The 23,930-nt window shown below is 31.1% G+C and overlaps 1 protein-coding gene and 2 pseudogenes across 1 annotated transcript; 2 read left to right on the forward strand and 1 right to left on the reverse strand.

The window, feature by feature from the left end:
* Positions 1-916: 916 nt before the first annotated feature.
* Positions 917-2,175, reverse strand: LOC18600908 (uncharacterized; annotated as a pseudogene).
* A 5,190-nt stretch (positions 2,176-7,365) lies between these two features.
* LOC148763050 (uncharacterized) lies at positions 7,366-17,332 on the forward strand (annotated as a pseudogene).
* Positions 17,333-19,717: 2,385 nt separating this feature from the next.
* Positions 19,718-22,949, forward strand: LOC18600909 (uncharacterized). The gene is made up of 5 exons (XM_088805370.1): positions 19,718-20,054; positions 20,327-20,377; positions 21,113-21,231; positions 22,599-22,670; positions 22,769-22,949. Exons 1-5 carry the CDS (start codon positions 20,040-20,042, stop codon positions 22,947-22,949), a joined length of 438 nt encoding a protein of 145 aa, XP_088661496.1. The 5' UTR covers positions 19,718-20,039.
* The last annotated feature ends 981 nt before the right edge of the window (positions 22,950-23,930 follow it).

The following is a 23,930-nucleotide window of genomic DNA, read 5'->3' on the forward strand; positions in this document are numbered from 1 at the left end:
CATCCAGGACAAGACAATTGGGAAGAACCTGAGCTGAGATTCATCATAGCTTTATCCTATGTAACAGACAATACCCCATTTAATTTAAAATTTATATAAGGTCTGTAGAGTTTCGAAGGTAGGTAGAATTTCAATCGTTTCGATGATATGACATAAAGAATGTAATATATAAGGCAACATCATGCTAGCTACTCAAACAGTCAATGTGCAAGCACATGCACAAACATAATACGAGGAAATCAACATAACAAGGTTTGAGTGCCATATTTTGATGCATAAATTAGAACAGACATATTAAGATGAACTTCTATTCACCCAATTGCTAGTACTCGGAAAGAAGCACTAGAAGCTTCCAGAATAATGATCAGTAAATTGTTGGAAGAAAAAGAGTCAAGTTTGATAATTGACAGTTTGGAAAGCCAACCTCAGCAGCAGCACAAGAGTTAAAAAAGGGGAAAGAAAATGACACAAAATACGAAAAAAGGAATTCATAAACCTGGTTTCGAAGCTTATCTCTTAATTACTAGGTCTGATTTGGACACCAGAACTAATTACAATGACATGTTGGACTAAACAAAAGGATGATTGGACCGGGAAACAGATATGATTCGATATGGTAAACCTTTCAAGGAAATTGAACAAGTTCCCATTCCCACGATAATGTTGTTTTTATACCCAAGTTACCGGCTCTTGCTTCATTACCAAGCTCTGTTTATATATTATTTCCATTATCACTTGTACAAATCTGCGCAATTATAAATTTAAGACGCAAGTTGATACTCTTTTATGCATGCATTGCACTTGTTTGTTTATGCAGGCATGGAGGCACTTTCAATAACTTAAATTGAAACAACATGTAATGAACTACTGTAGAAGAATTGCAGAGTTCTGAATATTACACACATATATACATATATGTAACAATTGAAAAAATAACATTTCATCTATGTTGAAAGCCATACGGCATCTACAATCAATGGAATTGTAAAATATAGATAGAAACTACAAGCATAGAAAAAAGAAAGATGTCTGATCTTAAGCTGCTTCATTGAACTTAGGTGCACGTGCTGTTCTCCCATAATGTAGCTTCCTCTGTTTGTTCCTCCTTGATAGCTTCTTCTCCAGGTTTTTCACTCTTCCTGTTAGGTCTGATTTTACAGTTGATTGCCCCTTTGCTTCTACCACGAGCGTCTGGACCATCTCCCTTAGCTTCTTGTTCTCTTCCACGATCATCTTAACATCTTTTTCCATCTTCACCATGCTTCCTTCATTGTCAGAAATCATCTCCTCAGCAGCTTTACGAGGCAACAGGTCGATTGCCGCCAGAGGTTGTTCCAAGTTTCTAGTAGCAACTTCTTCTTTCTCTTCTTCAAATAAAGTTTCTCTTTCCGGGGATTCAATCCCATGATCTTCATCCCTCCCTTTCAACCTCAACTCCCTCAAGGTCATATGTGGAGGTGATGAAGTCGAAGTCAAGGAATCACCTGTTTTCGATAGATCACCACGTTCACTCGGGGTGGACTCCATGATATCTCGACATGACGCCTTGGAATCGTTTCTTACCAGATGATGCTTGCCATTGCGATTCTCGCCTATGAGATCACGGTAATCGATGGTCAAGACTTTACTCAACGTCAGCTGAAAACGAGAGGCATCAAGAACCATTCCTCCGATGTTAAGGGTCCCAAAGAACTGCCCAAAAGGGCTGCGGATCAAGAGTGCAGCAAAAGCAGGAGTCTTCATTGCAGCGGCTGAGGCGGTTGGGATGAAGTTATGGATAAGCAGACGAACGCTCCCAATAAGCCTGTCTCTGAAGTGCCAGCAGCGTATATCTCAACGGAGACGGTGGAGATTTTGTTGAAGAGGAACTCGGGTGAGACCTTGAAGAGAAACTTGTCGTTCCAGGTAGGGTTTTCGCCACCAACACGATCAACTCGAGTGTGAAGCTTGGTGGAAGAATCAACCCAAGCAACAGCGTAGGTTTTCAAGTGGCGATCGGGTATAAGCGATGGGTGAACAAGCCCTTGTGCAGAGATAAAGTTGAGCTCAAGAACAAGACTCGTTTTCTCCATTGTTGTGATTCAAGTGAAATGAAATAATTGGGAATTGGTTTTTCTTTTTGGTGATAGAAAATTGTTGAATGTGTATAAACTGTAGCAGTAGTTTGGCGGTGGAAGCAAGGGTCATTCGTATTCTTCCCACACTCGATTTCCAGTACTTTATTAAAACTTAGAACTCTTTTACCAATCTAATATTAATTTTAAAAGATTCAATTTGAACTTAAATAATTCAAATTAAACTTAAAATGACTTAAAAATTTAAACTAAATACATGTTGCCATTGAAGTTAGTTGAAGAACAGCTCAAGAGCTGTGATTTGATCCATTCTATTTATATTTAATCAAGTCAGTTGTGTGTTTATGAGAGCGCGTGAGATGCAAATGCTCCTTCAAAGATCTACCACCACCTTGTTAATGGATTCAAAGACTTTTACAAATGTCTATGAGAGCTAACCAGCAACTTTTGCCACTTCATACTTACATTGCTTGGCAGTTGTTCACTTTGAAAGAAATCAACTGGCTTACATCGGCACTTCTCAACTAGCAAAGCAGCAATTTCCTATACATAAAAAGGCTATGTGAAGGATTTAACATTAACCACAATAACATCATCCCACCCTCCTATGGGGAACCAGTGCTATGCAAACACCAATTTTCGCATCAACATGCAGCATGTACCAAGCATCCAACACAAGACGATTGGGAAGAACCTGAGTTTGAGATTCGTCGTAGCTTTATCCTATGTAATACACAATACTCCCATGTGATTTATATAAGAGCTACTGTCAAATAACCATAATTGACCAAATCAATACTAGATATATCGATCTTGAAAAGAAACCCTTTAAAGAAAAACTTCAGTAAAGTTAAATCCGCACTTAGCTCCTCCTGTAGATGCTTTTACAGCATCGGTAGTACTTCTTCATTCTAAAGGAAATCTGTTGGCTTTCCATACTAAAAAATGACCTCAAGTGCTGTTTAGACTCATAGAATTTTAGAATCTCCTGTAATAGAAAAGGCACCGATGTTGATGAATAGCTATAAACATCATTACATATGCTTACAAAAGAGGGGTGAGACGAGAAAAACATTAGCCATAGAAGCACCACCATCTATAAGAACACAATTGGCAACGTTAGATGAGGATCAAAGAAATTAATATACAAACACGATATCTTGTAACATCTAGCTGCCTTGCTAAGCCTTCAAGTATCTAATTACTTGCTGCAAGAAAGATATGGCATTTGTATCAAGACAAAATGCTGTAATTTCTGATTGTAACAAGTTAAGTAAGTGACTTGATAGCTCTTTAATATTTGCATTCCCTAAAATCAACCTTAATATGAATTTTACTATCATGTAGTACATATTTTATTTTGTCCCTTGATTGGAAAATGAATTTGCTATTATATAGCTATTAATGAAAAATCATGAATGTTCATTCTCTTAAGTGAATGCGACAAATAAGCTACTAATAAAAAATTATAAATTCATATATTCTTTGAAGTGAATGCAACATCATTTAATAATTATGGTCATAGCCATGAATCCATCTATTCTTTGAAGTAAATACAACATCATTTAATAATTATAATTGTCATAATAATTTACACTATTATTATTTTAATTCTAAGAATAATTTTACCATCAGAAGTGGATGAATGCCTTAACACATTAATCCACTAAAAATGAATAATCCACAAAAAGTGGATAACCGGTCATAAGTGGATCAACCACCAAAAGTGAATGAATACTTTTAACTCACAAGAAGTGGATGAATACTTTTAATTTACAAAAAGTGGATGAATAATAAAAAAACAAAAAATGAAACGAATAAAAGGAATATAGAAAACGTATTGTCAATGATTTGGCATAAAATATCATTGGTCACGTACCTGTTGTACGTCTTGAACTTTATCAAGCATCACTTAAAACTTTGTGATGATTTTATCAAGACATTTGTCCACCCTAAAAGATGAATTGATTATATGATTGGCAATAGAAATATCCATTATTGATTTTCTTACCCTGAAAAGAGAATTGATTATTTGATTGGTAATGGAAATATCCGAAAATGAACTTAATAGTAATTGGTATATTTTAGTATAACTATATTATGAAGATGCTTTAATATGTTCTTATTATATTTAAATGATATGTTCTTATTATGTGTTTTAATTATGTATTTAATGTTCCTTCATATTAACTTGTAAATTTCTTATTATATATATATTATTTTATTGAAGAAAAATATGGATATTGATCTTGTTGGATCTAAGATCCATGATGTAAATATATGTCTTGTAGACATTGCTACAATGCACATTATATTTGAAGACAAGAAATATTTTTCCCACTTGACAATAGAAGAAACCAATGTCAATACAATATCTAGTAATAAAAGATTAATTGAAGACTCCGAAAAAGTCAATATTTTACTGCCTTAAGGAACAACATATATAATAGAGGATATATTATTTTCAACGTTTCAAATAAATTTATTAAGTTTTAAATATATTCATCTAAATGAATATGATATTGAGACAACACATGAAAGAGACACTTAATACATTTATATTACATCTATTATTTCGAGTAAGAAGTATATGTTAAAAAAAAATTACCCGTTCTGTTATATGGATTTTACTATACAAATATTAGAATGATTAAAACTTATACTATAGTAATCTAGGAGTTTACTAATGATTTTAATATTTGGCATAACCAGTTGGACTATCTCGGATCAATAATGATGTAACAAATTATTAAAAATTAATGTGATCATCCATTGAAAAACCATAAGATTTTTCAAGCTAATAAATTTTCATGTGTTGCTTGCTCTAAAGGCAAATTAATTATAAAGTCATTACTAGTTAAAATTGATACTCAATCGCCTATATTTTTTTTAAACATATTCAATGTGATATATGTGAATTCATACATCCATCATGTGGACCATGTACATATTTTATAGTTTTAATAGATGCATCAACTAGATAGTCACATGTATGTTTATTATCAACTCACAATTTGGCATTTGCAAGATTACTTGCACAAATAATTCATTTGTAACCACATTTTTCTAATTATGCAATCAAGACAATTTGTGTTGACAATGCTGGTGAATTTACATCTCAAACCTTTAATATTGCAAATTAGTTGGAATAACTGTTGAACAGCCTGTGGCTTATGTTCATAAACAACATGATTTAGTAAAATCATTTATTAAACACTTTCAACTGATTGTAAGGCCATTGTTTATGAAATCTAAACTTTTAATTTTTGTTTAGGGGCATGTCATTTTGGATGCAACAGCACTTGTATGCATCAGATCAAATGAGTTATTAAAAATTCTCTTATATATAATTGGTTTATGGTTAGGAACAAAGTATATCCCATTTAGCAATTTTTGGATGTGTGGTATATGTTCCAATTTCTCCATCATAACACACAAAGATGGGTCTTCAAAGGAGGTTAGGAATATATGATGGATATGAATCTCCATCTATAATTAAATATCTAAAACCCTTGATAGAAGATTTATTTACTACAAGGTTTGTTGATTGTCATTTTGATGAAACAAATTTTTCAACATTAGGGGGAAAAAACTAAGCAGCTAGAAAAAGAAAATTTCTTGTAATTAATTATTATTATCTAGTTTTGATCCTTGCACAAATTAATATGAACTTGAAATTCAAAAAATAATTCTTTTATAAAATATAGTAAATTAGCTGCCATCCGTTTTATTGACTTAAAGAGAATAACTAAATCTTATATACTAGTTGCAAATACTCCTATTAGCATTGATGTCTTTGTAGGACAGGGCATGCCAGAAGCATGGAGACCAATCGATTCCAAAAGATAAAATCCTTGAAAAAGAAAAAAAACAAATATACAAGATGGTCAAAAAAATGAAGTAGAAACTCTAGAAAAAACCACTAACATAATTGATAAAATTTCAGAAGAAATTTAGGTACTTGAAATCATTGAAAATGAAGATATCTCAATAAATTAGTCATGATGGGAAAAAGATAGAACCAGAATGAAATAAACATCGACGATATTTTTGCATACATTGTAGCACTCAATATTATGAAAGAAAATGAGGATCTTAAACCTACATCCGTTGAAGAATGTAGCCGTAGAAATGATTGGCTAATGTGGAAAGAAGCAATCAAAGTGGAATTGAATTGACTTGCAAAACATGAAGTTTTTAGACTTGTAATCTGTACAGCAAATGACGCAAAACTAATGGGATATAAATAGGTATTTGTGCAAAAATGAAATGAGAAAGATGAGATTGTGAGATATAAAGCACAGCTTATCGTACAAGGTTTTACCCAAAAACCTGGTATTAAATATGAAGAGATATATTCTCCATGATGAATGCAATTAGAATTCTATATTTACTAGTTTGGCAATAAATGAGAAGATTGAAACTTGTCTAATGAATATTGCTACAGCCTATTTATATGACTCATTTGATATCAATATCTATATGAAAAATCTTGAAAGATTTAAATTGCCTGAAGTACAAAATTTGAATTTTTTAAAAAATTTATTCAATTAAATTAAATAAATATGTATATGGATTAAAGCAATTCAAACACATATGGTATAATCGCCTTAATGAATATTTGTTAAAAGAAGGTTATAAAAGTAACCTTATATGCTCATGTGTTTTTATAAAGAGATTCAGATTTGAATTTGTTATAATTGTTGTTTATATTGATGACCTAAACATTATTGAAACTCTTGAAGAAATATCAAAAGCTAGATTACTTATAAAAAGACTTTGAGATGAAAGACCTTGGAAAAATAAAGTTTTTTTTGGGTCTTTAAATTGAACACTTGACAAATGAAATTTTTGTCCATCAATCTAATTATATAGCAAAAGTGTTGAAACGATTTTATATGGACAAAACACATCCATTGAGTTCACCAATGGTTGTAAAGTCACTAGATGTAAAAAAAGATCCTTTATGACCTCGTGAGGATAATGAAGAACTTCTTAGTCCTGAAGTATTATATCTCAGTGCAATTGGAGCAATGATGTATCTTGCTAGCAATACACGACCTGATATATCATTTGCTGTGAATTTATTAGTAAGATGTAGTTCTTCTCCAACTCAAAGACATTGGAACGAATTAAACATATACTTCGATATCTCTGAGAAACAATGGATATGAGCTTATATTATTCAAATGCATTAAAATTAAATTTAATTTGTTACGTAAATGTAAAATATTTATTTGATCCAAACAAGGCTCGATCTCAGACATGCTATTTATTTATATGTGGAGGTATGACTATTTCATGGCGTTATATAAAACAAACTATAGTTGTTGCTTCTTCTAACCATGCAGAGATTTTAGCAATTCATGAGACAAGTAGTGAATGTGTTTGGTTAAGATCTGTAACTTAATATATTTGAGAAACGTGTGACTTGTCAACCAAGAAGGAAATTCCAACAATGTTATATGAGGACAATACCGTTTGCATAACACAGTTAAAAAAAGAATACATTAAAGACGATAGAACAAAACATATTTCATCAAAATTCTTCTTCACTCATGTTTTCCAAAAAAAGGTTGATATTAGTGTTCAACAAATTCAGTCAAGTGACAATCTAGCAGATTTGTTCACTGAAGTCATTTCTACTGCAACATTTGAAAAGCTGGTACAAAAGATTAGAATGCATCATTTTAAAGGTCTCTATAATGTAGTAATCAGGGGGAGTAAAATACGCATTGTACTTTTTTCCTTCATTCAGGTTTTTCCCATTGGGTTTTTCTTGATAAGGTTTTTAATGAGACAGTAGTTCAAAAGCGTATTTTTGAAAAGAATTATGTACTTTTTTTTCTTTACTCGAATTTTTTTTCATGAGGTTTTTTCCTTGTAAGATGTTAACGAGGCATATTCTTGATACAATGGATATTCAAGGAGGAGTGTTATGAATATTTTTGTGAATATCTATTTATACTATGTATATCTAGATTTGGATGTAAATTAGATTGGATGAAGATTAGAATTTAATCCATCCATCTAATCTTTTAGTATTATTTTTATCTTGTAAATTCAATCTAAATAAGGGGTTATTAGCCTATAAATAAACTCCTTCACTTCATTTTTAAATACACACTTCAATAAAATCTTCTTACTCCCTCTAAATGTTTTTTTTTTCTCTAAATATTTTCTCTTATATCTTTCTTATAGTTGTTCTTTTAAGATTTATTTCATAACAATTTTCTCAATCTCACACCTCTTTTAGTTGTTTAAACACGACATAATCCAGCCCTGTTTTGTACAACCAACTACTAAACGGCTAAATTCATATTATAAAGAGGAGAAAAAATAAAAATACCGAATAATTAAAAAAATTAGGATAAAATCATAAATAACATAATTAAGTTTAGTAATGGGCTTATCAGCTCAAAATCATAAACTTCATGGGCCAACATTTGTCCAACAAAACAAATTAAGGCCCAAATCCAATACATTTCCAACTCTTGAAAGGATGTGAGCACTTCGATGAAAGAATTGTTAGCTCAGCTCAAGTTATACAAAGGGCAATCCCAAGGATCCATACTCTCGTGGAAACTCCTCTCTTCAAAAGCTTATCTCTTAAAGCACCCAAAAATGTAAGTTTTTTTTTTAAGTTGGTTTCTTCCTTTTTTTTTGTTTTGATTTTTATTTTTTTAATGTAATATGACCCAACATAGTTTTTAAAGTACCCATTTGATTTTTAGCTTGGATGTATCTTTTTGGAAGTAAAAATAATCATTTGGGATATTAGCAAACTTACCAACGAAAATTATGGGTTTGTGCTAGTTGAGTTGTTGTTGAAATTTGTTTGTGCAAAGCTTGAGAGTGTTGAATTTATTGATACCAAAAGGGAAATGCAACCTAGAAATGGGGTAATTCAATTTTTGAGCTTATATTTCTAGCCAGGTGATGGGCTATTTAATTTGTGGTGCTAGACATTTTTGCTTAAATAATTTAAATCTAGCACTTGCAAGCATTCTTCAAATGTTAGATTAGTTGGTTTCTTAAGTTAAATGGATAAGTAGGTAAATTCTACTGATGCTTCATTGAATCTGTATACTTGAGCTAGAGAAACCAATGAATGATTCATTACAAAGACATATTGTCTAATCTCTATTTTCACAGCAATGACCGAGTAAAATTTATCTGATACATGCTTTTAACTTCTTTTGCTCTATCATCATATCGAAATTCACACCTGTCATGTTGAACCTTGTTTAAGTAGAGGTAGAATATGCAAATAGTAGCAAGTTTAGCTTATCGGTTGAGTTTTTGAGAGTTTATAGTTAATGTGTGCATCAAATGCATATATTTAATGAGAGATTAAATATCTAATTAGTCTAAGTTAGACTAGATTTAGGTGTTTTTTAGTTATTTTATTAGTTTAGTTTAACTTATGTTTAAATCTTTATTTTAAGTTAATAATGTTAGATTTATATTATTTGTAATTATTTTTATGTTTTTATAGGAGTAGAATAAAAAATAATTTCAATTGGTAAAGAAAGTTACATCATGGACTGGTGCTCTATTTGCATATATTTTGCTTTTCAAGCATATCTCTCACTATAGAAGTCCAAATGATATGATTTTTAAACCATTAGAAAGCTAAGAGGCAGGGCTACAACTTTAATGCTTACCATTTTGCCCAAATTTAATAAAAAGGTGGTCAAAATCTTTGTCAAAATAAAAGTACTGCATTAGAAGAACAAAATTAAGCAAAACCTTTGAGAGCCGCGGCTTTGGAAAATGAGAGCCACGACGCTCAATGTATTTTCCAAAAATAACAAGCTTATGGGATTTTGAAAGCTAGGGCTTTTGGAGGCTATTTAAGGGGCCTTTTTCAGAGGTTTCTAAGAGGAGGCAACAAGCAATTTCTTTGGAGGAAAAGAGCAAAAAACAAATCAAGAAAGCAAGAGAATTGGAGGGAGAATCAAGATCATAAAACTTCAACTATTAGTTTTTTTTTTCTCTACTTTTGTGTTTTTCTTATTTTCTTTGACTTGGATTAATAACTAATTTTCTTTGGATGAAGTTTTTATTAGATATTATGAACTAAACTATTTTTTTAGGATTGCAATTGAACTCACATGTAATCTGAATTTTTAATCTCTTTCTTGCTTATTTTCAATGAAATTGAATTATTTATTCCAATTTGTTCTTAATACTTTTAATTGTTTGGCCATCAATTAAATTGATTTAGGAACCGAAATAAACTTGGAAAAGGGAGTTTAATGTAGACTAAAATTGGGATAGCATATGATCATATTAATTGATTTATGTATAGGATAGAGATACACCTATAGGCCATATTTAGCCACATTATAGCCTGAACTTAATGAGTCTATTTTAATTTTAATTCACATAGGAATATAGTATTTTTGTTAAAATAAATATTTTTATAAGAAGAGTCAGGAGACCTTTGTAAATAATTGAGGACTCTAGGTTAGCAATTCAACTCATTGAAATAAGTTAAGAAAGATGGTTAAGATTTAAATGAAGTGTGAGGGATATTCTAATCTCAGGCTTATTTTCTTTTTCCTTATAATTGGTGGAGGGGGGATTCGAACCCTGTTCTTTAGGTAAGGGGATTATGCACCAACCAATGAGCCAAATGTTCGGATGCAAAATCCTAAGTTTGTTTGATTTACTGTTTTCCCAATTATCTTGTTGCTTTAATTTTTAATTAAATTAGTTTTAATTGATTAATTTTTAGTTTAATTAGAATTCAGATTTTTATTATTTGAATAAAACTAAATTGTTCTAATTTTAGTACTTAGTAAAATTTTAGATCAATTCTCTGTGAGATCGATACTCTGCTTACTTATATATTATCTATTCGATACGTATACTTGCGTAGTAGAATTTTAACTGACAAGTTTTTGGCGTCGTTGCTGGGGAATTGTTTCTAGAATTTCTACTAATACTAATACCAAGCAACTTTAGTCTTAATTCAAATTTTTTTATTTTATTTTCAGGTACTTTTAGTTAAGGTGATGAATTATTATAATTATCAGTGATCATCTGAACAATTTGTGCCTAGGAGGGTTGGTAGTGATTATGAATTGGCTATTAGTGCTTTCACCACTCAAGTAAATATTTTGTCTTAAAGAAGTGACAATTGGGATGTTAATGTTTTTCAAAGTCCTTTTGTAGCATGCGAGCTTTGTGGAGATAGACATTCAAGTGATTGTTGTCCAACCTATTATGAATCAATGCAATTTCATTGAAGCTTCAATGGGCAGGAAAACAATTTGTACTTCAACAGTCACAACTCATGGTGAAAGCACCCAAATTTTTCATGGAGTAATGATCAGGATCCTACATATTCATCACAACCTGTTTTCCAACATGATTTCCAATCACAAGTTAAAACCCTTATGCTTAAAAAGAATCTAACTTTAAAGGATATGTTGATGCAATTCATGACAAAGAATGATGCCATCATTCAAAGTCAAGTAGAATCAATTTGAAATCTTGAGACTCAATTAGGCCAACTTGTTAATTACATCAACAATAGGCCTTAAGAAACTTTACCAAAGCACACTAAGCCTTATCCTAAAAGAGAAGAATATGGTAAACATCTAGATGAAGTAAACGACAAGGATGTGGTAAATGATGTAGATAAAGGATATCAAGAGAATACTTCCAACAAACAAGTTCAAGATGAAGAAGATAAGCAAAATGAGGAAGTATCTACACCACCACAAGTCAAGCCATATGTGCCTCCCATTCCTTTTCTAGATACCTAAGGAGGCGTTACATAAGGAGGCTATTGATATGGAAATCCAAAGAAACTCCTTGAAGCTTGTTTGGTTCAAGATGAAACAATAAAGGACTAGAATGAAGAACTCACAAATGTTACACATGTTTTGAAGGTTATACCAAAAGTGCAATATTCAAAAAGAACTTAAAATGAGAACTTGGGTAAAAATCAGCTTATTCCACCACCTTGGGTTGAGCAAGCACCAAATCTTGAGTTAAAGCCACTACAACCTCATCTTAGGAGGAAACTACTTTCACACCTCAAACTTTTTCCATGCAAACTCCAACCTCCTTAAAGGATGAATGAAGACATCAACCAAAGTCAAGCTATTGACTATAAAGAAGCGCTTCTTGGGAGGTAACCCAAGCTATATCTTTTTGGATTTAGTTGTTATTTTAGTTACTTTTTGTTTTTCTATGTAAATAAGTAGTTATAATCTCTCCCTAACTTGTTTGTTATGTATGCAGGTTTCGAAAGCATGAAGATGAAGAGAAAGAAAATTAGAGCTTTCAAGGCACTACCACCATTGATAAAGGAGTTTAATTTTTTTTTTTGAGCTTTTCACATTGAGGAAAATGTGCAATTTAAGTTTGGGGGAGGTTTTATTGTTATTATTTTTTGTGATGTTTTTAAGTTAGTTTATTTTCATTTTTTTTTTTGTTTTTAGGAATGCTTGAGATGAAAATTGCTTATGCCATGATATTACCAATCCTAGGATGATATTTTGATTATCTTGCTATTTTGATTATCTTGCTATTTTGATTCTTGGTTTGATATAGATATGAATTGAGTGATTGTGATATTCTTTTGCTAGTTTCATTGTAGAATGCGATTTCTAATAATTTGTATATTAAATCTCTTACTTAGAATTATCATGTGATTTAGAGGAAGTTTATGTTGATAAAAAGTATAGTGAAGTCAATGATTCTAAAATTTGTTTGATTCTCTCTCGAGGCAAAATTCTAGATAACACTCATGATGAGATATGATTTAAGCCATCTTTGGACCGTTTGATCCTTTCATGTTAACCTTGTTAAACTTTTATCCCTAGTATACTTTTTTGAGCCTAATTTTCCCTTTCTTTGTTTAACCACATGATAATAAGCTTAGCCTTAAAACAAAATTCGAATTTTACAACCCTTACTCCTAAGCGTGTATGTTGTTTTAGGAAATATAAATTGAGTTAAATGCTGAAAAAGGTAGAAAGGTGGAGTTGCTAAAAAAAAATATTTCAAAAATTGTTGGAATTCACCCCATTACAGACAATTAAAAAGAAATAAGTTTGGGGGTGTGGAATTGTGATAAAAAACAAAAAAGAAGAGAAAAAGAAGAAGTGTTGAACATAAAGAAAAAAAAATTGATGAAAATGGTGTACTTGGTAAAAGAAAATAAAGCTCTATAGGTCCTAAAATAATTATGTGCTTAGGGTGATATTGAGTCACATTATATCCTTTATCATACTTAAACCCTAGCCTTACATTATGAGCTTAATAAAAACGTATTGATCTTTGAATAAGTGTTAGTCTACATTAGTGGAGAGAGATATGAAAAACAAACTTATGAAATTATAACACTTAGTTAAATTTTGCATTGGCATAATCTTTTCTAGATTGTATGATATTCTTTGTAAAAAGATTATTCACACAGACATAAATTGTGAGACCCTGTCAAACTCGATTAAAATACGGTATTGTATCGAGTGGTACAACTAAGTTAAATCGAGCTTTGAACTAGTTCAAATAGAAATTTTAAGAGAAAATTGAAAATTTTGAAACCCACAAAATGGCTTAGAATAGTGATTCGGAGTTCAAGGTCCAGTTTGGAGTCCATCAAGAAAATTGACCGATTAGGGACAAAACGGTCATTTTACCATTTGATGATTAAATGGAGATTTCTAGCCAAGATTTGATCACATTTGACCAAGAATAATTATATAAAATATAATTATGATTATTGGAGTATAAAATGATGTTTAGCAGTGAAAAATTTTGATTCTTGGTATTTATGGAGCACAAGGGCAAAATGGTAATTTTGCCACTAAAGGACTAAACGAAAATTTTTTAAACAATTTTTGCCCCATTTGGTTAATATTGATCAATATTAGTGTTATTTTAGGTTGAAAAGTAGAAATAATGAGATTCCGGTACATTTCGGAGTAAAAGGGCAACATAGTAATTTTTTCGTCCCAGGGGCAAATCGGTAAATTTTTCACCCCAGCCCTTGTCAAGACCAAGGGATTTTAATTGTGGTTGGATTGGATAAATACCAGAATATTTGTGGTGGAAAATTAAGAAGAAAAAGTTAAAAAGTTAAAATTGGGCCAATAAGCATGTGACACATGGCATGCTTGATTATTTTATTATTTTCTATAGAAATCAGCCCATTAAATCCTGAATTCCCTCACCATATTCGGCCTAGGCATCCAGCAACAAGAAAAAAGGAAGAACAAAAGGAAAAACAAGAAAACCTAGGTGGAAATTCAAAGAAAAAGTGAAGAAATCAAGGAAACAAGCTAGGTAAGTTAAAATTTCTTTAATTCTCCTTGATACCTAGCTTACCCATGCTTTTGTTCTTGATTTCCATGGTTGAATATTGAGTTATCATGATGAATTCAATTCTGAAAAATGGGTATGGAAGAGGAATTGTTGTTGGAATAATTTGATTTTAGACTATGTTAGTGTTTAGGGATAGTTAAGCATGGTTATGAACAAAAACACAAAAGAAATATTCAATTTCTCTAGGGTTCCTTGTTGGCCGAACCATGAGGGCTGAATATCAATGGGGGATTGTTTTTATTTCAAGGAAAATGGCATGGAAAATGATGAATTAAGGTGAAACGGTTATGTAGAAAAAAATTTGATGCTAGTGTACCAAATGACCAAATTTTTCTATAAGGAACTGTGAGGGTTCTAATGCTGAATTTGGATTTATTTAAATGTATGTGGTAAATTAAGGTATTAGAGGAGAAATGAATTAATTTAGAGGTGATTTAGACACAATCGTCGATTAATCGGGTGATCGGTCGAATTTAATCGATACCGTGATTAAGCGGTAATCAGACATATTTTTGCATTTACATATCAAGTATTAGTAATTTAAATTAATTTATATCAATTTAGGGACAATATAGTAAATTCCTTGACTTTGTTATTTGTCAAGGTGGTGAGACGTCCGGAAAAGGCAAATGAATTGCGCCTGAGGGCTATTAGTCCGAGTGCACCCGGAATCTGGATTTTCGATACCGGTGAGTGGACTTGCATTTCAAACTTGTTTTGGAAAATATGAAAGATTCTATCCAACTTGTCTTAGAAAATGTACCTTGGGAACAAACTTTTAGTAAAATGATTTTATATTGTGAAAATATGCTATACAATGGTTTATGTGTTATTACAATATGATAAAATGCATGATATGCATTGGATGCTTCTTTACATGTTGATTTGAACCCGGCTATGTGCGAGTAGGAGTGCACATAAGCCGTTGCTGACCCGGCTATGTGTGAGTGGGAGTGCACATAAGCCGTTGTTGCCTCCGTAGCTTATAGGGCTGGATGCTTCGTGATCTTCCACCCTATGAGTGCTTTGATAGGTATGATATGTGGCGAAGTATGACTCTCCGCCCAAAAGCTTGGAAGATGAGGGAAGGGACTGCTCCGTTGCTTCGTGATCCGGAGTGAAGTGCACCTCTTACCGAGTGAAGTGGGGGATGCTTCGTGATCTCCCACCCCCTAGTGACAATAGCATAAGCCGTTGCATATGAGATGATGATAATGGGATGATGTGCATGATGATGATGATGGGATGGTGTGCATGTTGATGATGGGTATATGGTTGTAAATGCAAATATGTAAGCATTTGTTTTGTGGAAATTTGGAAGTTTACATGTGTTACATGTTGCTATTGTTATTTTAGCAGGATGACTTGTTTTAAGGGAAAAATGAGACTTTTTTCAAGGGAAAAAGGAGACTTTTTTCCTTGATGTTCTGGTTCTCGCTGCAGCGAGAATGAAGTTCGCTATAGTGAGAAACTTTCTATCCATTTTGCTAACTTGTGGGTTTTTACCATATTTCCCATTTCTTTGGTACCATAGTTGAGCATGGATTTTTGTAAAGTGATTTACTCACGTGGGATTTACATAAGGGGCTTAAAGGAGCTAAAACAATTGCATGGTTTTGAGAAAACAAATGCATCATGATTTCAATAAACATTCCTTATGGTATGCTTGTTCCCTTCTTGTTCACTCACTGAGTATTGTACTCACGTTTTATATAAAAAAAAAAATTATGTTTTCAGATCAGGTGACTGTTGGACCCTAGATCGAGGAGTCCCCGTAGTGCATCTCCTGGGTATGTATCTGGCATTCGATAGTAATCCCTCTTATTGTAAATGTCTCCGCTGGAAGTCATGGATCCTTTTGTATTATGAATACAATCTAACAATGTGAATATGTGTATGCAATGTAAATTGCTAAATACATGACTGGTATAGTGCATGTATATTATTATCTATAATGCCATTGTGTTTTGACTATGTTCACACAAAAAAAAAAGTGTGTGTGTATGCATGATATGATAAATTTGTTAAGCAAAGGTAAATGGATAGGCTTGCTTGGGCTTAGTGAGCTATGCTCATTGAGCTCATGCGCCGATCATGGCCCGAGAAATTGGGTCGTGACATAAATATTGTGAAATCCATTTGAGAATGAACTTGCAGTTGAATTGAGTATGAATTTAATGATTATCTATATTTCACCTTGAGTCAAAAGTGTGGGATAATTTTTGAGAAAAAAAATGGGGAATTCATGCTTTGGTGAAGTGCATCTTTAGCTAGTTGTTTTGTTTTTAGTTCTTCCTTTTTGCTTGGGGACAAGCAAAGATTCAATACCTAGTTGCTGATGGCAAGATTAGGTCAATTGGAGGTGAAAAGGTACATATTATAGTTCTTGTCTTGGCCTAAACTAGTAAAGACACATATTTTGCTTGGTCTTTTAGCATTAAACACACAGCACTATATCTACTTAGATGATGTTAACCTTTTTTTCCTTAAAATTTATTTTAACTCTTGACCCTTCAAGAGATTTTATGTCCCTCTAAAATGAGCAAGTGTCATGTCTGATTGCTGAGATTCCTTTATCAGGAGATATCTGGGTGGCGCTATGTGGGGATAATGTTTGCTAAACCTATAGGAAACTATGGGGTAAGGTACCTGCACTAAGTTTTGCATTTCACCACCTCAGTTTCTTGATAAAGTGTACATATGGGTAATGTTTTTTCACTATTTATTTGATCATTTGTGTCCTTTTTGGGCTGATGGTTCAAGATAGTTTTTGATGATTTGCATAAAATCGGGATTTATTCTTGAGACTATTTCTACAATCTTGGGACCAACAAATTTACCCTCATGAGAATTATATCAAAACACTGAAGAAGCATGGACTCAGTTGGGATCTGCCTAAAAGAAAATGATTGAAAAACCTCTAATTTTCTGAGTTAGCCCTAAAGAGCATTGAGACAACTTTGGTCCTATATTTTCTATTTTTTTCACTCTCTTTAAAGGTGGAAAAATTCTCTATATTGTTGGATCTTGTTGGAGGCTCTAATAATGCAAGTACTCTGTTATAGAGCATCCATGTGGTTTAGTTGTGTGGATCAATTCGTTTGCGAGACAAAAAGAGAAGATAGAAACCCAATGTTGTTGTGTCCATTAGTAGGCCATTTGAAATAGGTGATTTATTTTTTATCTCAATATTACTCTCTCTGCCCTTTTTTTTTCGAGAATTAACAAATGTAATATTAGACATACTTGTTCAAGTTGCTTGTTGTTTCCTTATCACCACAAGAAAACAGTTTTTTTCTGATGGAAAAAATTCTGTTGGAAATTTTTGTTGGAAATTTTCAATGGAATTCTAACAAAAATTGTTGTTAATTTTTCCAACGGATTTCTAACGGAAATATTCCAACGCAATTTTTCCATTGAAAATCCGTTGAAAAATTTTTTTGCACCCAAAAAAATTTCACTCACCACCTTTTCCGACGGAATTTCCAACGAAAAATAATTCGTTGGAAATCCGTTGGAAAATTTATGGCGCCAAAAAATTTAAAATTTGCTAAATTTTCCAACGGAATATTCCGTTGGAGAATTTCATAGGTATTGCTTTTTTAAAAATTTTTTATTTAAAATATATTAAGAATTTTTAAAAATTTTATTAATCATTTATAAGAAATATATTAATAAAATTAAATATATACATATTAAGTTTTATAATATTAAAAATTGGAATATGTTTTCCTTTACTTTTTTTTTATATATTTTGAAAAATTTATTAAAACATAAATTATAAATTAATAGTTTCAAATTCATTAATGTTATAAAATTAAAAAGGTTATAAAAATAACATAATAATTAATTTTTTAATTTTATAAGAATAGATGATAAAATATAGTAATATATTAAACAAAAATTAATAATACTTTAGGTACTAATATTAGTAAATATAAATTAATTAGAAGAATGATGTATATAGTAAACTTATTAATATAATATATTAATTTATTGTAAATATACAAATTAAAATCATAGCAATAGAATATAATAACTATATATATAAATTAACCTGTATTATTATGAAATTGCAAGTTATCTATTTTAAATGATATAACTTTATAAGTTAATATATAGATGATATTAAATATCCTACATATATATTAATATGTTATAATTATTACACATAAATATAATTGTATAGTTATAAATGTATTAATTATAATATACACATATCTATTTTATAGGTAAACATTATTACTATAATTTATAATAAATTTTATTTATATGAATACAGTTAATAACTTTATTAGTTATTACTTTATAAGTTCTACAAATTTTGTAATATTTATAAAATATAATTGGTGTCATTTCATACATATACAGCAAAATAATATAACATTATGCTTTACATTAATTATATTCATATCAGATAATTCTAATATTATTTTGACTACGTCATCTTTTAAGATTAGTTTCATATTATAAATTTAATAATTGAAATAATGAGTAGTTATAAATATATAACCATATAAGGTATACAAACATAATAATATTAGTTAATATAAATTAAGAAGAATGATAGTAAACTTAATTAATAATATGCATAAAATATATTAGTTTATTATTAAAAAAAATTTAGTTACTATATGTATATATACAAATTATAATCATGGTCATTAATATTTATTATTTAATATTTAATATTAACTATATATATTTATTTATAAATATGTTTTAATATACTTATATTTAATTTATACATTAACATTACTATAACTTATAATAAATTTTTATAATATGATTATACTTAATAATTTCATTACTTATCATCTTAGTTTTTATAACATATTGTTTACAATTAGTTATTATTTATACAAATTTTATTTTATATAACATTATAATATATAATTTGTGTCATTTCATATATGTATATGCAATAAAGTAATACATATAAATATATACTATATAAAATTAATATATAACTTATACTTATTCTTATATAACTAATTAATACTTTAAAAATAATTAATTTAGTTAATATATAATAAATAATATATTATTTAAAGAATAAAATAATATTTAATTAATTTACAATTTAATAATATTAAATATATTATAGTAAACATTGATATATAACATATTATGAATATCTAAAAATATTACTTTTATAATATTTATAGTTTATATAGTAATATTTAATATAAATATATTAAAATTTGTTATTGATAATTATTCATTTATTTACAACATAAAAAATTTAAACTTTTATTTATTTTATAATTTATGTAATAAAATTAAGTCTCAAATCCCTAACCCAAGCCGGTCTCCATTGAACTTACTTTACCAAAGTTTCTTTTCTGAAACTTGACTGGTAACCCCCTGCCTCTTGCTGCAAAAGTCTTTGCCGTGACCATTGAAAGTCCTTACCAACTTGCTGCCTTGTTTTTAGTTATTCTTACTTGATCTTCTATTTCTTTGCTTTGTTTTAGTTTAGATCTATTTTCTTACCAAATCTTGAAGGTTGAATGTTTAGGTTTTTTTTTTTTTTTGCATCGCTGTCCAGCATTGGGAGGAATAGGCAAAGTGATACCTTGGAGAAGGTTAATCAAATTTGGGTTAAGTTTGAATATGACAGAGAAAACGGTATGTTCGATTCTTTCTATCTAATTTCTTCCTGTTGTTTCAACTCTGTTGTAGTGGTTTTATTAGGATGTTGGATGCTGATGAGTCCATGACCAATTTTCATTTGAATTTAACAAGATAGTATCACATGTTTTTAAGAAGGCTACAAACAACTCATTCTGTAATTTGCCTCCAAATAGCACTCAGCATTTTGGAGTTTTCTTAGGTTCAATTTGATGCGTTTGACAACATTAAATGGCTTCTGCTTTTTGTTTTTTTGTCTTCCATATTAGCACAGTACATGTATATCTCCTGCTCGTTCAAGCTTCTGTCATGCCACTAAGGTAAATTTTGCTGTTCCCATTTTGAATAAACAATCATTACTTTACTAGTATTACTTGGTGTAGTGAAATTTTACAGCTCTAACCTCCAGAATTTGAAAAGGAGCTGTAAGTTATAAAATTGGTGAACTTCAAATTTTGGTTTCGAGTAATAGTGGAGGACTTAGAATTCTTTAAAGTGATTAGCTATCTATCAGGCAGTCGTTTGTCAAGTTAAGTAACCTGGAATATAGCGTCTGAAACTCATGGCAGATCTTATGGACATAATTTACATCATGTTGGGGAAAATCCTGAACTTACATGCCTTTATATTGTTGAGTTCTTGCCTAATAGGATTTTTCATGTAAATATTATATGATTCTCCCTATGGGACTAGCTGTTAAATGTTTTACTCCAAAATCTACCAAGAATTAAAAGTTTTATGTGGAAGGCTCTGATAGAGGTCCATTGGCTGTCACTGGATGCCTCATATGGATGAGAAGTCTAGTGTGTTTATTTCTTAAAGTTTCTAATTCAATGAGTACTATGCAAAACCTTCTTTAAGGCTAGCAACTCAAGACAATTAAAATAATTCCATGGTAGCAATCGAGACCCTGCTTGACATTGATCAATGCCCGATACTGACCTTTTTTTGCATGCTTTTGACAGCATTATTTTCCAGCCTTTGATGTTTTGGAAATTTGTATACGTTTCTCAATGAAATACTGACTCTGCCAACCTTTTTGTCCTTTTGTGCATATTATTTTGGTCACTCATCCTAGGACTGGTGATCTTTGTGAACCACTCAAGTATATTTATAACTTGTATGTTGAGTATGTTGCCAAGAACCCACTCTATAACCCTGGAACTTCAATTAGGTAAATAGTCATTTTCTCCCCAAGCTAATACTTACATGCTTATCCTTTGAGGACTGTTCTGTTATGACAACCACTGGTCATCCCTGTTGGTTAATGCTGCATTTATTTACATATTTGTCTCTGCAAACTGAAGTTTCTCACTATTTTAATTTTGTTGAATAAAAAGTAATGCATTTGACGGTAGTATATTCAAAGTCAATGCTTATCTACACAACCTTTGAATGGAGCCATTTTGTGGCTTCCTATTTTGTTCTTTTAGCTTTTATGATGGGTATCCTCAAGTTTGTTTCTACAGTTTCTGTTTTATGATACTGTTAAATGTTGTTACTACCTAGTGAAACCACCTGCCACCAATAGGTAAAAGTACATGTCCATGGTCCCTGAACTTGATGAGTAACTCTTTGTTTAGGTTAATTTAGTTTCATTTCTCCCTAATTAATTAATGTTGTAAATTGGTTATGCTATGAATGAATTGTTTAATAAAGGCAGATGCTCAGTCCAACCAGTGTCTTTATGGAAGTCTTTAAATAGAATGAGTGGAATTTTGCTCAAGTATAGAAAGGAAGGAAAGTATATGTGAGTAGTCTAAACTGTGGCCTACGCATCGTTCTTGGATATATTTACTCTGTTTAATGAACATGCCATTCTTGGATATGTATACTCTTTTTAGTGAAGCCAAGAAAGTCATTCCGTTAGCTCTATAGAGATGCATTAACCATGAAGTTTAAATACTTCTTTCCCAGTCAAAGCTCTTTGGCATGGTCAGTTTTTACCACTTCAGCAGCTTCAAGATGAGAGCAACCCAGATTTTGTTGTTGAAGTTGTTTTTCGCTTCTTTTATGATTCTAAAAAACTGCTCAATGGTCTCACCATAGCTTTGTAAGATTTCAGTCTGTGTCAGCTTTCTTCTTGCCATAGCTGTCTTTTACTGTTATTATTATTGCATTTTTGAGTTTCCTATTTTATTTTCTCCTTAACTTTTCCTTTTCTGATATAGAGATCAGCTAAATTTAGACTGCTAAAAGTTTGATGCACATGTTCATCAGTTGAAGGGTAGCAGCTGCAGGTACTTATAAATTTTCCTTTCTTCAATGTCAAGCCTTGACAACTTAAGCTATATTTTTTTATCTGCTTTATAAAGCTTTTCTTGTTCCCTTTCTTTGGAAATTTCTGTTTTAGTTGAACCCCATAGTTGCACTACAAAACGTATTATTCAAATGGGAAAAAGTATGACTTGTTAGATTTGACCATTCAAGTGATTGAGATGTTAAAGTTTAAACAAGATTTTTAGAAAGTTGGGTTGCTCTTGTTTTTGCTTATTGTTGTTTGATGAGAATGGTTGTTGTGTGTGTCTGTGTGTTAAACAGCATTGCTGCACAGAGAGTTAAAAATGCTTGCATTGCTTTTTGCAACTTCTTTGAGGAGCAGAACATTGCAACGTGAGTTGCTTTTCTCTGTCAGCCTGTTTCTTTTCCTGTCTCCGTTTCTGTTCCTCTTTACTCAAAGTTTATGAACCTTGAAAAATATTTTTTTGCAGGTGCTTGAGATGTCTTCAACAAGTGAAACAAGAGTATTACCTTGTGAATTTTAGATACTTTTTTAGTATGGCATACAATAACACATTTAGCTTTATGCTATATTTGTTTGACATTTTGAGATATTATGTGTTTATGACAATTTTTAATTGCATGAACTTAATTTTGAATTTTGGATTTTAATGCTTTTTTTTCTTATCAATTTTGGATATGAATTATGGATGTTATAATCTTTTACTGAAATTTTAATTGGTAATATCCGTTGGAAAAGCATTATAGGCGGAACATTTCATTGAAAATTACTAATGGAAATCGGTGAGAAATGCTTTTCCCACGGAATTCCGTTGGAAATGCTTTTCTAACAAAAAATTCCGTTGGAAAGAATATTTTGACGGAAAATTCCGTTGGAAAACTGTTTCCAATGGAATTCTTTTCAACAGAATTTTTCGTCTAAATTGTCGTTTCCAACGGAATTGCAATGGTATAGTCATCAAAAAGTAAATTTTTTCAACGAAATTGTCAACGGAAAGTATTATTGACGAGGCTTTTACCAACGAAGTTTTCAACGTATTTTTTCGTTGAAAATCCGTTGAAAAAAAAACATTTTTAACAGAAATCAGCCTATTTCCAACTGTTTTTTTGTAGCGTATGTTTGGGAAAAAGGCAGAATATTGTTTGTACAATTCCAATAAGATGTTGGAATCACATGTTCATGTCTCAATTTGAAGGCTTTACTTTTCAACCCAATCAAATCGACCAATTTGATTTGGTTTTTCGGCTTTAACCAAGTTAATTGACACCCTAAGCTACATCTAGAGACTCAATAATTGACACCCTAAGCTACATCTAGAGACTCAAGATGATCACCCAAAGTGTCTTGTTTTGATGCTGGAACTCACAAAGAGCAAAGATGGTATCCTGATTTGTAACAAAAAAGGGAAGAAGTTCAGACAATGAATGCACAAGAGAAACCAAAGGGCAGCCAAGATTGTTCCGTGAATCAAGAGGATCATCTTCTTGAATGCTGGTGCAGTCACCTAAGCCCACCCAAGCTTAATTTAGTTGAGACATGAACCCTGGCTAGCTTATACTAGCCCAGCTCCTGTTCCAACACTGAGAACAAACATTGATGAGAAGAAAAGTGCTGTTGAACTTGCTTTTGTG

Source organism: Theobroma cacao, chromosome 4 (assembly GCF_053813885.1).
Source record: "Theobroma cacao isolate CCN51 chromosome 4, ASM5381388v1, whole genome shotgun sequence".
In the NCBI taxonomy this organism is placed as follows: Eukaryota; Viridiplantae; Streptophyta; class Magnoliopsida; order Malvales; family Malvaceae; genus Theobroma; species Theobroma cacao.

Coding starts and splice junctions, on each gene's coding strand:
- LOC18600909 (XM_088805370.1), top strand. Junction 20,378..21,112: donor GCTTCTGTCATGCCACTAAG/GTAAATTTTGCT, acceptor CCTTTTGTGCAT/ATTATTTTGGTCACTCATCC. Junction 22,671..22,768: donor GAGGAGCAGAACATTGCAAC/GTGAGTTGCTTT, acceptor ATTTTTTTGCAG/GTGCTTGAGATGTCTTCAAC.